Source organism: Drosophila suzukii, chromosome 2L (assembly GCF_043229965.1).
Source record: "Drosophila suzukii chromosome 2L, CBGP_Dsuzu_IsoJpt1.0, whole genome shotgun sequence".
In the NCBI taxonomy this organism is placed as follows: Eukaryota; Metazoa; Arthropoda; class Insecta; order Diptera; family Drosophilidae; genus Drosophila; species Drosophila suzukii.
Genome location: NC_092080.1, coordinates 6,401,353 through 6,414,558, shown reverse-complemented (window position 1 = coordinate 6,414,558; position 13,206 = coordinate 6,401,353). Strand labels below are relative to the sequence as shown.

The 13,206-nt window shown below is 41.4% G+C and overlaps 5 protein-coding genes across 9 annotated transcripts; 3 read left to right on the top strand and 2 right to left on the bottom strand.

Moving 5' to 3' along the window:
* The first annotated feature begins 95 nt into the window (after positions 1–95).
* On the top strand, positions 96–2,515 carry LOC108021535 (acyl-CoA-binding domain-containing protein 5). Of its 2 annotated transcripts, none has more exons than XM_017090300.4 (3): positions 96–549; positions 611–1,629; positions 2,139–2,515. In XM_017090300.4, exon 2 carries the CDS (start codon positions 613–615, stop codon positions 1,579–1,581), a length of 969 nt encoding a protein of 322 aa, XP_016945789.3. In that variant the 5' UTR covers positions 96–549; positions 611–612; the 3' UTR covers positions 1,582–1,629; positions 2,139–2,515. The 2 variants fall into 2 exon arrangements, with proteins under 2 accessions (XP_016945789.3, XP_016945788.3); XM_017090299.4 differs by having other exon boundaries at positions 97–492.
* Prx6a (Peroxiredoxin 6a) lies at positions 2,369–3,684 on the bottom strand. Its single transcript, XM_017090301.4, has 3 exons — positions 3,335–3,684; positions 3,085–3,277; positions 2,369–2,728 (listed from the first exon to the last, which is right to left on the bottom strand). The coding sequence occupies exons 1-3, from the start codon at positions 3,606–3,608 to the stop codon at positions 2,527–2,529; spliced, it is 669 nt and encodes a 222-aa protein (XP_016945790.3). The 5' UTR covers positions 3,609–3,684; the 3' UTR covers positions 2,369–2,526.
* Positions 3,685–4,111: 427 nt separating this feature from the next.
* On the top strand, positions 4,112–4,622 carry Sbat (LSMD1 domain-containing protein Sbat). Its single transcript, XM_017074776.4, has one exon. It carries the CDS (start codon positions 4,199–4,201, stop codon positions 4,568–4,570), a length of 372 nt encoding a protein of 123 aa, XP_016930265.3. The 5' UTR covers positions 4,112–4,198; the 3' UTR covers positions 4,571–4,622.
* A 434-nt stretch (positions 4,623–5,056) lies between these two features.
* Positions 5,057–7,179, top strand: RabGGTb (geranylgeranyl transferase type-2 subunit beta). Its single transcript, XM_017069790.4, has 2 exons — positions 5,057–5,809; positions 6,481–7,179. The coding sequence occupies exons 1-2, from the start codon at positions 5,203–5,205 to the stop codon at positions 6,906–6,908; spliced, it is 1,035 nt and encodes a 344-aa protein (XP_016925279.3). The 5' UTR covers positions 5,057–5,202; the 3' UTR covers positions 6,909–7,179.
* A 30-nt stretch (positions 7,180–7,209) lies between these two features.
* Positions 7,210–12,279, bottom strand: NTPase (ectonucleoside triphosphate diphosphohydrolase NTPase). 4 transcript variants are annotated; one of them, XM_017090120.4, is made up of 4 exons: positions 12,044–12,275; positions 9,186–9,327; positions 7,873–9,002; positions 7,210–7,813 (listed from the first exon to the last, which is right to left on the bottom strand). In XM_017090120.4, the coding sequence occupies exons 1-4, from the start codon at positions 12,071–12,073 to the stop codon at positions 7,721–7,723; spliced, it is 1,395 nt and encodes a 464-aa protein (XP_016945609.1). In that variant the 5' UTR covers positions 12,074–12,275; the 3' UTR covers positions 7,210–7,720. The 4 variants fall into 4 exon arrangements, with proteins under 4 accessions (XP_016945609.1, XP_016945610.1, XP_016945608.1 ...); XM_017090121.4 differs by lacking the exon at positions 12,044–12,275 and adding an exon at positions 11,396–11,437; XM_017090119.4 differs by lacking the exon at positions 12,044–12,275 and adding an exon at positions 9,412–9,616.
* Between the last annotated feature and the right edge of the window lie 927 nt (positions 12,280–13,206).

The window sequence follows — 13,206 nt, the reverse complement described above, 5'->3', positions numbered from 1 at the left end:
AGGTTGTGGTTCCCGCTCTCCAGTACACCTCTAGTGGCCCATCCCTGACTTGACGCCCTATCGATACTTTTATTGCAGCCCTGCGCACCCGCACACACCCGCACACTCACACGTACGCTCTCAGCGATTTCCAGTTTTCGAGTTTTTGTTTAGTTTTAAACGATTCTGCGATTGCAGCTCGAATTGAACGTAGAGCGCATCGCAGCTCCCCGCAATAAATATAATATAATACCGAGGTCGATAAGAACGGGGGATAGCGAAAAGCTTCAGCCTATGGGAAGCTCAAAAGACTGGACTTCAGAACTCGAACTTTGAGCAGCAGAGGGGCATCCACATCCACGAACGTCGCCCCAAAATTCATGAATGCCCAGCAGCGGATTTGGATTCGGCTCCGGAATCAATAGCGAAAGACAACAGCAAAACGGAGGCCCCAAAAATACAAAAAAAAACGGTTTGCAACACCGCGGATTGCACACACACAATAATAATTAGGTAATTTGTAAGCGACGTTCACCTGGAGAAGGTGAACTTGGCACCCGTCTGTATATGGTAGTCACAGTATATATCTTATCGATCGAGCACTCTGGCTAATCTCCCGATAATCTTACAGGAATGGCGGCCATTGAGGAGCGATTCCAGGCCGCGGTCAACGTTATCAAGGGGCTCCCCAAAAATGGACCCTATCAACCCAGCACCAGCATGATGCTCAAGTTCTATGGCCTATTCAAACAGGCCACCGAAGGAGGCTGCGACCAGAAGAAGCCCGGTTTTTGGGACATTGTGGGAAAGGCCAAGTGGGATGCCTGGAATGATAACCGACACTTGAGCAAGGAGCAGGCCATGCAGCGATACGTAGAGAGCCTCCAGGAGATCATCGAAACGATGTCCTTTACGGAGAATGTGCAGAATTTTGTGGGCAGCCTCGATGGCCTGGGAAACATCAGCCTGGACGAACTGGAACTGGTCTCACCAGGCATGCGGGAGCTGGCCGAATCGCATCCCAACTCGCCGTTCCATTCGCGCACCAACAGTCCACAGCACGGTTCCAGTTGCAATAGCGAGGCAGAAGTGGAAGTGGCTGCCACTCCTCTCGTCGCCTCCACCGAAACGATAAAGGAGAACGGGCACAGTTCGCCGCCACTGACCAATGGCTATGGGCCCAAATCCTCCAACTACGCACAACACGACGCGCACAACTTTACGAGCAACAGCAGCGTAGCCATTGTGGATCCCTCCGACGATGAGTACGACGATCCCTACGATCTCAGCCACGAGCTGACCCAGGCGATTGCTCAGAACACGGATTTGTTGCGCCAAATTCAGGCGGCCATCTCACGGATGAACAGCGATGTGGGTGCAGTGCAGCAACGGGTACGCAGCCTGGAGCAATCGCTCAACGAACTTCGCAGCGGCCAAAAAGGAACAGCGAAAGGAACGGTAGCCGCACAACAACGATCACTGCCCGCCTGGTGGCCCTTCAGGAACATTTCCCCGCTCTGGTTCGCCGTCCTCATCTTGTGGCCCTTCTTGGTCAGACGCTTTGCGAGGATGCTGCAAAACACTCCGCAGCGCAGGCACTGACGCAAAGGAGCTATAATCGCGAAGGGAGGAACACGTGGTAGTTAAATTGTAAGTACACAAATCAATTATAATTAGAAACTCACCATTTATGGAAGTGCTCACTAGAACATCTACGATAGGATATTAATTGTAGCAAATTTAATGACTTACGTATTCCGCCTACTATCTTCAAATGAAAATGACTGACTTTGACAATCTAGAATCACTAAAAAGTATGTACACTGTGGTTTATCAATCCCACTTTATATCAGTATAAGTTAATTGTTTCTTGTTTATACTCGAGAGGAATTCACGCAAAGATTCAAGACCAGTGGGAACCTGTTCGGCAGCGAAAGCTTTTACATCATATAATGTCAATATTTGCATTTCATTATCATATTCAAGGAAACGGTCACTAAGCAAACTCAAATTGTTGAATATCGTTGAGTATTTGAACAAGGGAAAGTACTTTCGGATCTTCTGTTTAAACTTTTTATCAGTAATTAGGATTTGTAATTATCAGTTAATAGCTGCCTACTGGATAGTTAATTAATCCAACTTTAACCTTTTCATTTCAGTTACCTTTGGTTACGGGCACGAGCTTGGTCTTAAGCTTTCCTCTATCCTGGAAAGCGCTTCAGTTACTGTACAGAGTTGGCCTTATTTATACTTTTCTAACCCCCGGGTTATCCAGTTGCAATATCTTTACTCCCTTTTTTATACGTCTCTATATGTATATTTATTTTGTACACACAAATCGCGACCTTTTTTGTCACATTCCCCCATCTGATTTAGTTTGTAAGTCGAATGTTTTTGGCACTTTTGTCCAGCAGGAGGCGAGTTTTGGCATTCTAAAAGCGCCGACCTGCTGAAATACGGTTGTAAGCGTATACTTTATTGTGCATTATTTGTTGATAATTATAATTTTTGTAATAAAGTCGTATATGAAAATAGACTTGTGCCTCTTTAGGGCTGTGGGGTAATCCGTAGATAACTCTTTCCGGAGGGAACTTCAATTGTTTCGATGCCCTGGGGAAAGAGCTTGGGAACATCTTCGGCTTTCACGGTGGGCAAAACCATGCACTTGCCGCCCTTTTGCCAATCTGCAGGCGTGGCCACGCTCTTTGTTTGGGTCAAATGGAGTGAGTCGATCACCCGAAGGATTTCACTGAAATAGGACAGAAAAAGGTATGGGTATTAATCATTTAACGAATTTTCAACTTAACATACTAGATCCCAATATTCATTATTAATCAATATTTATAATAAAATCACCAACTTAACTATCAGATCCCTACATTTAGTTTTTAATAATTACATGAGTTTAGTAATGTGCCTATTTTGCATTCATCATTATAAGCACGTTATATAGTTTAAAGTACTTATAGATCATTAAATCATTTGCTCTTTTAACGTTTAAATGCACGATTTGTTAATAGGGAAGGTTACAAATTCAAAGATTGTGATGTAAAATGTAATATAACGCTAAACTATATTATTTTCTTAGATTGTCCTAGTACCCACTCGAAATTGCGACCTGTGGTGGCAGGATATAGGATGGACAGCCGAAGCTTCTTCTTGTCATCCACTACAAAAACTGCGCGACAGGTGAGGGGAATACCCTCGGCATTGATCTCGTCCTTGTCCAGCATATTGAACTTGAGGGCCAGTTCCCGCTTGTCATCCGCAATGATGGGATAATCGAAGCTTGCAAGTTCTGTAAATGGAAACGCTATAAGAAAAGTTCCTAACCCAAAACCGAAGTTGAACTTACTGCCAAAACTCTTGATGTCCTCGATCCAACCTTTGTGCGATTCCACGGTGTCGCAGGACAAGGCTATTGGCTTTACTCCACGCTTCAGGAATTCCGGAATAAGAGCCGCAACACGGGATAATTCCGTAGTGCAAACTGGCGTATAATCAGCCGGATGGGAGAACAGAATAGCCCAGCTATCGCCCATCCAGTCGTAAAAGTCTATCTTTCCCACGCTCGTTTCAGCCGAGAAGTTGGGAAATTGATCGCCAATGTTTAAGGCCTTTCCGGACATTTTGGAAGGTTTAAAATAATAAGATGGTTAGGATACCGACGAGCTTTGGATAAATGCGAAACAAAAGTGCCGCAAAATTGAAATCAGCTGATGGCTTTAGAGTGACCGTTTCTATTTTTATCTGGGTTGCCAGGGATGCAATTACTTAATAAGCCGCATTTTCCTTATGAAATAGTTTGAGTCTTTTAATTATACTTCTTCCAAGTGATTTTCCCTCATTTATTTCAAAAATTTAAAAACGTTTCGGGTTTGGTTCACAGTCTTTTTAAATTGATATTTCTGTTGTCTTGATAAACAAAAATACTGTTTTGGTACATGAAAAATTCGTTACAATTATTATAAATGTATATATTAAATTTTAAGTTAAAAAATAAACCTTTATTTTTCGTTTTCATTAGTTGATTAATAAATTTGTTTAAGTTTAATTTGTGAACTTTTCTTTGAGGCACAGAACCAGTGAACCGAACCACTACCAGTGGATTCCATCCCTGGTTATTACATACACAACAGAAACTCAAAATCGCGCATAGTAAACACAAATAAACTGCAAACAACTCCTAGTTATTTTGAGGATTCAAGAGGACCAAACCATGGCGGACCTGAGCATCAGTGGACAGCAGGTGCTACCGCCTCCACCACCGCCACCTGCGATGCCGGAACCCTTCAGGATCACCACCAACGCCCCACACCAGATGAACGACACCAGTTTGACGCCCGGAAGAAGGAAGCTCCAGAAGTGGTTGGGTCGCGTCCTCCGGATCGTAATCACCGATGGACGTGTCCTGGTGGGATTCTTCAATTGCACGGATCGGGATGCCAACATTGTGCTGTCCATGTGCGCCGAGTACTTGGTGGAGGGCCAGGAGCCCAGGTTATTGGGGAATGTCATGGTTCCCGGAAAACATATCGTGTCCCTCAACATTGACGAACCGGATCCGCAGTCCAGTCTCCTCGTGCAATAGTTTTCAGTCTGTTCCTAGATCTTTTTATGTTAATACAGAAATACATGTTTTCAAGAACCCATAACTTTTGAAATAAGAAGACTATTTGTAATGGGGAAATTAGGGGTGTTCTTATAAAGTCAGCGTTATGAATATAGCCAATGTACTAATGACTGCAAAACAAATTTAATTAAACATTTTATGGTAGGTTAATTAAAATTTTAATATTTCAAAAATCAGTAAATACTCATTCTTCGAGATATTTTGTACAAAACTCTGTAGTACGTTATTAAAATCCCTAAAGACTATTGGAATTACAAAAATCTGATAATACTTTTTTAATCAATTTGCTTATATAGTTTCATTTTTTCCGTTCCTAGAAACACATTCCCAAATATAATATTCAGTGTCTTACTGAAAAAGGAATTCAAAGGGACGAATCCCCTTTAACTACGCCCTTGCAGCGATCAGCTGTTTGATAAGACCCCGCCGCGTTGCCAACCACCGCGCAGATGAATCAGCTGAGGTCGATTGTGTTCCCTTGGCTATTTATTTGTTCGTAGAACTATTTCTGTTAATTAAATCGGTTAATCAAGCGATACATTGAGCGGAAGAGGATCCCTCCCATCCAAACCAATTGAGCGCAATCAGCGATGGACTTCACAACCTTCGTAAAGCCTTCAAATGGCGACGGCGGCGGTGATGGGGATGGCCAAAATGGCCAGAAACTTCAGTTCTGGAAGCATGTGGAGTACATCGAGAACCATGGAAAGCAGGAGGATGACTACGAGTACTGCATGACGGAGTTCCTGCGCATGTCGGGCATCTATTGGGGTACCACGGCCCTGGACATAATGGGCCAGCTGGACCGGTTGGATCGCAAGTACATCGTTGAGTTTGTGAAGCGGTGTCAGTGCCCCACAACTGGAGGATTTGCCCCCTGCGAGGGACATGATGCCCATTTGCTGTACACCCTGTCGGCCATCCAGATCCTGTGCACCTACCAGGCGCTTGAGGAGATCGACTGCGAGGCGGTGGTGCGTTTCGTGGTGGGACTGCAGCAGCCCGATGGCAGCTTCTTTGGCGACAAGTGGGGCGAAGTGGACACCAGGTTCAGCTTCTGTGCGGTGGCCACCCTCACGCTCCTTGGCCGCATGGACCAGACCATCGACGTGGAGAAGGCGGTCAAGTTCGTGCTGTCCTGCGGCAACCAGACGGACGGGGGATTCGGTTCCAAGCCGGGCGCCGAGTCGCATGCGGGTGAGTCACCTAGCCATGGTCGAGCACTTTTTTTAGCCCCCTCACTCAATATCATTTCAATTTATATTTTTCTATTGTTAATAATCTTTGCTCTATGAAAAGACACTGACAAAAATATATACATACCATAACTTTCAATAAGTTCTCTATTCAGCCCTATTTTATAAAAATGTATGTTCCTAACTAATTATAGTTTATCTTTTTCACATAACACTTATAAACATCTTAGCCATTTCATTGGTTTTATTTTATTTATGGACCTTCTATGATGATACCGCGAATTCTTTAGATCCTGATTTTCTAATGTTCTATTTTTCCTCTGTTTTTTATAGACTTTTATATTCCTAACTGAGGAACTAGAGTTAATCTTTTCCACATTTCACTTATAAACATCTTAGCCTTTTTATTGATTTTATTTAATTTATGGACGTTCTATATTGAAAACCGCGAATTCTTTAGATCCGCATATTTTACAGTAGACTTTTCAATAGACTTTATAGTTATGGAAGCATGAAAAAAAATAATTAGTCAAAATGTAATGAAATGTAATTACTAAAAATCAAGTGCAATGAATAATTACAAAAATCTAAATCTTTATAGGAATTTTTATATTTGCATTATAGATTTAAAAGCAGTTAATGACAGGATTATAATCGTATATCTTTCCCCAGGCCTTATTTACTGCTGCGTGGGCTTCTTCTCGCTGACCCAACGCCTTCACCTGCTCGACGTGGACAAACTGGGCTGGTGGTTGTGCGAGCGCCAGTTGCCATCTGGTGGGCTGAACGGACGCCCCGAGAAGCTACCGGATGTGTGCTACTCGTGGTGGGTGCTCGCCTCGCTTACCATCATGGGTCGTCTGCACTGGATCAGCTCCGAGAAGCTGCAGCAGTTCATTCTGTCCTGCCAGGATGCTGAGACGGGCGGTTTCTCCGATCGCACAGGCAACATGCCCGACATATTCCACACGCTCTTCGGCATCGGCGGACTCTCGCTGCTGGGACATTCCGGCCTGAAGGCCATCAATCCAACGCTCTGCATGCCCCAGTACATCATCGATCGGCTGGGTATCAAACCACAACGATTAGCAAGGCCATGAGGGGTGATTGTGATTCTAGAACAGCAGTTGTAGTCAATGTTTAGCGCATAATCAGAGCAGACCTCTACCGTATTCCCCAGCTAGCCGCTTAGTTTTATTTGTACAAAAAAAGACCAAAATTCCACCGCAGGAATACTCGATCCCCTTTTCTCTTCAACTTCGTTGTGCATTTACACAGGATATATCCCCTCGATAAGCTATTATTAATATATTTTGTATAACGAATTGACATCAGCAATAAATAAATATTTTATTTTATTACAGCAAGAAATCCAGTCTCATAAATAAGCCCAAATAATAATTAAGATCAGTTAACATTTGATTTATTTGCAAAAATAATTAAACTAACATTTGCATATGTGAAAAACAAATTGAAATGTTTGCGCTAATAGTCTAGTCTATACATATTAGGTAAATACATATCAATGTGTAAATTTATGTACATGAGGATACCAGTGTAAGGACTAAATAGTTAAGAACTTGGCAAAAAAATTGCATTACGAAAATGACGAATCACACAAAATTGGAATTACAAACTAAACGCTAAGTGTAGTCACCGTGTGTTGTGGGTCAGCTTCAATTAAAGACAATTGAAATGAATTTTACAGAGCACAAAACAAATATTAATCGACCACAACAGGCAATGTTTGAGTGTTTTTGGGGTTGGTGTGTTGTGAGTGTGGTGTGTATTGTGATTGTAGTATACTCGATGCACGTCTAAGGCACTCTATAAACAATTTCAGCTAACAATCGTTTTAAAATGTTTACTTTTTTTCTGTTTTGTCTATCAACTACGGACTAATGGAGGAGCATTAGGAATTACTGAATTTTTCATCGCTAGTCAGAACATTATATGCACAGCCTAGGGCCCATGAGATTTCGTGGCCATCTATCTTCTTGTAAAGCTGCAAATATATTTTAAGTTAGTTGAGAGTGAAGGAAAGTTCTAGCTCCTAAGACTCACCTTAATTTTCTTGCCATCGTTGAGGCCGAATCCTTCGCGCAGCAGCGTGGAGATGAAGGTGAGGTCAAAGCACATAAAAGGTTGCTCATCGTTGGGGATGGCGCAGATCTCCTGGGCCTTCTTGCGATAGGCTTCCACGGTGGTCTCGCCGCCAGCCAGCGGATCCACCAGACCCGATTCGATGGCACGTTCAAAGTAGTAGCTAAAAGCAGCCACTGCATGTTGCTTCAGAGTAAATGGCTTGGGCTTGACCAGCGGCATAACCTTGCTCTTGACCAAATCCAGGCAGGCATCAAAGTCCACAATGGGCTGCTCGGCACTGGACTTGGGGTTCTCCTTACCGCTGACCTTGTACTGCACATTCCCATATGTCCACGTACGATTGGCGATAATGGGATTCACACAGACGCTCTCCAGCACAGAATCCTCCTTCTTGTAGCCATGCGTAAAGACGGCATGCCGGGCGGCCATCAATCCCAGACCCAGATAGCTATGCGTGAACACATTGATCTTCTTGCTGGAGGTGACCACCTCGTGCATGTACTTATCGTAGACGGGCACCTGTTCGGGATCGGTTGGCGAGAAGGTGACCTGCGTGCTGCCGCCACCCAAATCCAGGGCTGCGGCTTGATTCGTCTTGGACAGACGGCCCAACAGGAAGTTGACGGTGAACCAACTGAAGATGCCCTCGTCCGTGCCATCCATGATTTCCACGGCATCCATATCCACACTGAACTCGGACTTGGCAAAGAGATCTCGGACGGCATTTAGGATATTTTCCGCCTTGCTGGCAGGCAGTAGCCTCAGCCCAGCTGTGGCCTTCAGCACCAAAGGCGTAGAGGACCAGTGCTCCTTGGGTATGAAGGCACGGGCCTCATCCAGCAGCAGTTTGATGGAGTGGGCACCCTCGGCGGGATTGTCCGCAAAGGAGCTCAAACCAGGCTTGCGCTCCTTGAAAAGCTCCTCGTACAGCACCAATTTGTTGTCGATGAAGCTGCGGTTGAATTTGTAGGCCAAAACTCGACTTCCCGTGGATCCCGCATCAATGATGGCCGCATACTGCACCTTGCTGTAGCCAAACTGGGAGGCCAAACGGGCCAAATAGGGACTGGCATTCTCGGAGACAAAGCCTGCAGCATCATCATCGGCATTGGGTGTTTTTGTGATTGGTTTTTTAGTCACGACAGGGCGAACAGGAGTCGGAAAATGAGGTTCCACATTAGCATAGCGAACGGTAACAGTGGGGAAATCAGAGGGTTTGGTTAGTACTACTTTAGGAATTGGTTCGTTCACATAATACAAATGGTACACACCGAAAACAAAGAGCAGCAGGATGACGGAGATGACCAGGCACAGGAAGGAGATCTTGAGACCGCTGGGACCGCGATTCGCACCACTGCTGGCATTTGGGGAACCACTGCTTTTCCGCCGCGGCGGTTTCTCATCCGTGGCCAGCTGGAAAATATACAAAATATGTTTAAGTTTCGGTGCTTAAGTGGGTTATTTAATAGATTGGTCTAGTTTTGTCTGTTCGTCTACCAGCTTATATTCGTATTTCATGGCTCGTTCCGTTGCCTTTTGGTGCCGCAACATTTATGCATAGCCGGTTTCTTTATTGAAACACATTTCTGTTGTTTGCTCTTCAAATATTAACACGCTGGCTGTTTGCTATCTCTTGAAATGTCAATGATTATGTTTTCATTTTATCTTTTTTCAGTCAACGGGCTTTTTTCGTTCACATGTGCCAGGGCTGCAGAGCTAAGCTCATCGATAACGTTGGCCAGGGCTGCAGAGCATCTTTTTTTGGCAACGGTATTGCGAGGCTTTTGACCGAAAAAGCGGTTATTTTTCAAAAAAATTATACCCCAAGGGTTGTTTCTTGAACTACTTAACCCTAACACGTAATACTTTGATGTTGTTTTTATTAATTTTTAAATAGCACGATATCAAGGGATTTTTTAATACAATAATTATACAATAATTTAATAAACGTATATTATAATAAAAATTTTTACTACACATTTATCTGAAATATTATAGATATTCACAATCGAAATATATAATTTAATTTTATCTATTTGTGTTTTATGATATTGTTTAGTGCTTCAAGATTGTTTAGCTATCCATTGTAAACAACCTACTTAAATGTTACGTTAGAAACCGGTTAACAATCGCAAATAAAACAACAACAAATAGCAATTTGTGGCATAATAATCAAATACAGCACTGCTAATTAATAATAAATTGGTACTAGTAGTTTGAAAACAAACGAAATATAAGCCCCTTAAATTAATAAAACCCATAGCTAACCGGGCCCAGAAAACCGGGCCTTCTAAAAGTTCAAAGTCATGCTTAAACACATTTTTTAGCTCTGAAAGCTAGAATATAGATGACGTCCTATCACGAAACCCTCTAGCGATATGACAATGATAAGACGCAATCATGTCTGGGCACCACTAGCAACCATCATAAGTGGGCCACAAAAGCGATGTTTGGTCTAGATTAAATAATAAAGTTGGCGTAGGAGCCGCTACAAACAAAACCTGATGAAATTCCCATTGTTTAAACAAATGTTTCGCTATTGGTTAGTGGCTGACGTAAAAATAGCTACAGGGCAAAAAAAAGTCAAGCAAAGTGAGCAAAGTCTATTTGGTTAGGCAGTAATGGAGTTGACAGGGCGAACATGTACCTAAGTACTTCCATTAGTATATTAAAAATAAAAGTTAGAAAGAGTAAAAAGCCAGCATTCATTAAACATTCAGGGTGTGAACTTATCGCATATGCTGCGAAGCGCACGCTACTGTAATCAATAAATCAATTGATAAGTGGGGGACGTGGGCGACTTTTGTGCCGATCAACAATGAGTAAGAATGAAATGCTTTTCAGAGCTTATCAAAAATGCATATTCAAGTGGGGGAAGGCCTTAATCGGGCCTGTAAGATAGCAGCTGAATTGATCATTTTATTTCAACGGCTAGGAATATCTAGCGTCAGCTGGGAAGTGCTTATTTCTAGCTACAAATATTTCATATTAAGTATAAGATTTAAATATTTGATGGTTTCTAAGGAAGACGATGGCATATATGTATGAAAACACGCCCTCAGTAAACTTATTTTTGAAGAAAGCAATCCTGATAACAACGAAAAACTATAAATTACTAAGAAAACCCAAATTTTTCTTGCCATACTCTTTCAAAATATGACCAAATGGCTAGTAACATATGGATAACAACGAATAACTATAAATAACTACGACAAAACTGGTTTTTCTTGCCATAATCACTCAAAATATAATCAAATGGGTCGTTGGTATATGGATAGCTAATCTATATTTATGTGGGTAGTTCTGTATCCTAAAAATTCCCACAAATTGAGTGAAAGAAGCAGAAATAATAACAAAAATGTGACGGATTTTCCTTTATCTATCCGTTATCAGTGGGCCGAATGCCAAACTATCTAGTACAAAGTACCCAGTACACACAAGGGTTAAGGCCACGTTAGCAAACTTGCACTCTAGCACTCACTTGCAAGTTGTTCCGGTTTTGTCCCATCCTGTTCTCCACCCACGTACGATGCACCTATAGATCAAACGATCCAATCGCCCCCAAAATCGGCGTGTGTATCTGTTATCTGTGATCTGTGGGATTCCGCTTCGAGAAAGCAATTGAAAAAGTTGTCTAGCGAGGTTCAGAAACCGTTGCCAACTTTCCTATTTTTTTAGCGGCCCCTTTGATGACCTTGCAAGTGAGAAACTAGCAATGCCTGGCCACCCTAAAACAAATATACTTATATATATTTATATGTATTTCAAAACAAACCGGCCGGTTTAAATCAAAATCCAAAACTAACAATTTGTCCCATGTGACTGGATCATTATGTTATTTCCTAATCACATAAAATTTACATAATATACATAGTGGTTAAACCTGTTCCCCCATCTAAATTTAAATATCTTGTAAAACACAAATTCAAATAAAAATTGGCACAATAGAATAGAACTTGAAACAATTATTCTGCGAGTCATTTGATTTTTTACTTCCGCGTCAAAAGAGCAACAATTTTAGGAATTCCTGTGTGTGTGTGAGAGATCTCAGAGTGTGTGTGTGTGAGAGAGCGCCATGAAATTGGCATAAAATGTGTGCTTTGATTACCCTTTTAACCTTTTGCCTTACTTTTCTCTTTCGCACATCGGTGTTCGTCATGTTGTTGTTGCTGCTGCTGCTGCTGTCGTTAGTTTGTTGCTAATTATGTAAATACGTTGTTTATTCCCGACTATTTCTGCGATCGCCGAGCGTAACGCACTAATGCCGATCTAATCGAAATGGCCGCGCCTTCGCCACCGAAAAAACGAACTTTTATTTAGCACAACGCGCGGAAAGCGAATGGCGTCTCAGAATAAACTAAACACAATTATTTACCACCCACCTGCTCATATATATGCTGCAGCCCTATCAGCTGTTCCCCCAGCACGCGTTATCAGCGAAGTGCGGTCACACTGGGCAGGGGTTTCAGGGCTGCGAAATGAATGATAAGATATGTTAGGGTTAATAGGAAATAACTGTTTAAATTGGTGAAATTATCTTAAAAACCTTAAACTTAAGGATTTTATTATTTATAAATAGTAATACTAATTATTTGCCCATGAAATATAATATATCTTTTTTAAATTTACTTTTTAATATTTTAAAATAGGTAAATTCATAGTGTCCCTCTTGGTAACTCACATTTATCACATTAAATCAGAAACAAAGAGAAAAACCAAACAAATTCTTATTATTCATAATTAATTTTCCAATAACTTCATAACTTCACTGATTTCTTATCTCAAAATATATGCATTGACAGTTTAACGCTAGTAGTGAATCATTAACAATGATAAAATATAAACACGCATTGGATTTGTTAAGATTAGGATAAGATAGCTTCTGAATACATTGCTCTTCATTTGCTTCTGAAATTCAACGTTTTGTTGGTTATTATGTTATTATTTATTAATCACAATGACAATGATCTACTAACAAATGTATCGAAAGTATATATAAATAAATGTAATATTAACAAAAACAAAAATCATTTTTAAACAACTATATACTAGCGTTAAAAATATTATAGCATCAATTATAAATAATTAAATATTATGAATATCTTATATCTGATGGACACTATAGTGAAGATATAAGGGCTAACACTTTTTTTTACAAAGGTATTGCTTGATCTAGTGATGAGCAATAGTGGAACAGTAGAATCTTTGCAATATTTTGGGTATAGTTTAGTATATTTCGTGTTTTGTTCAGATATTAATATTGTTGTAAGTAAGCATACGGTTATCATTAGA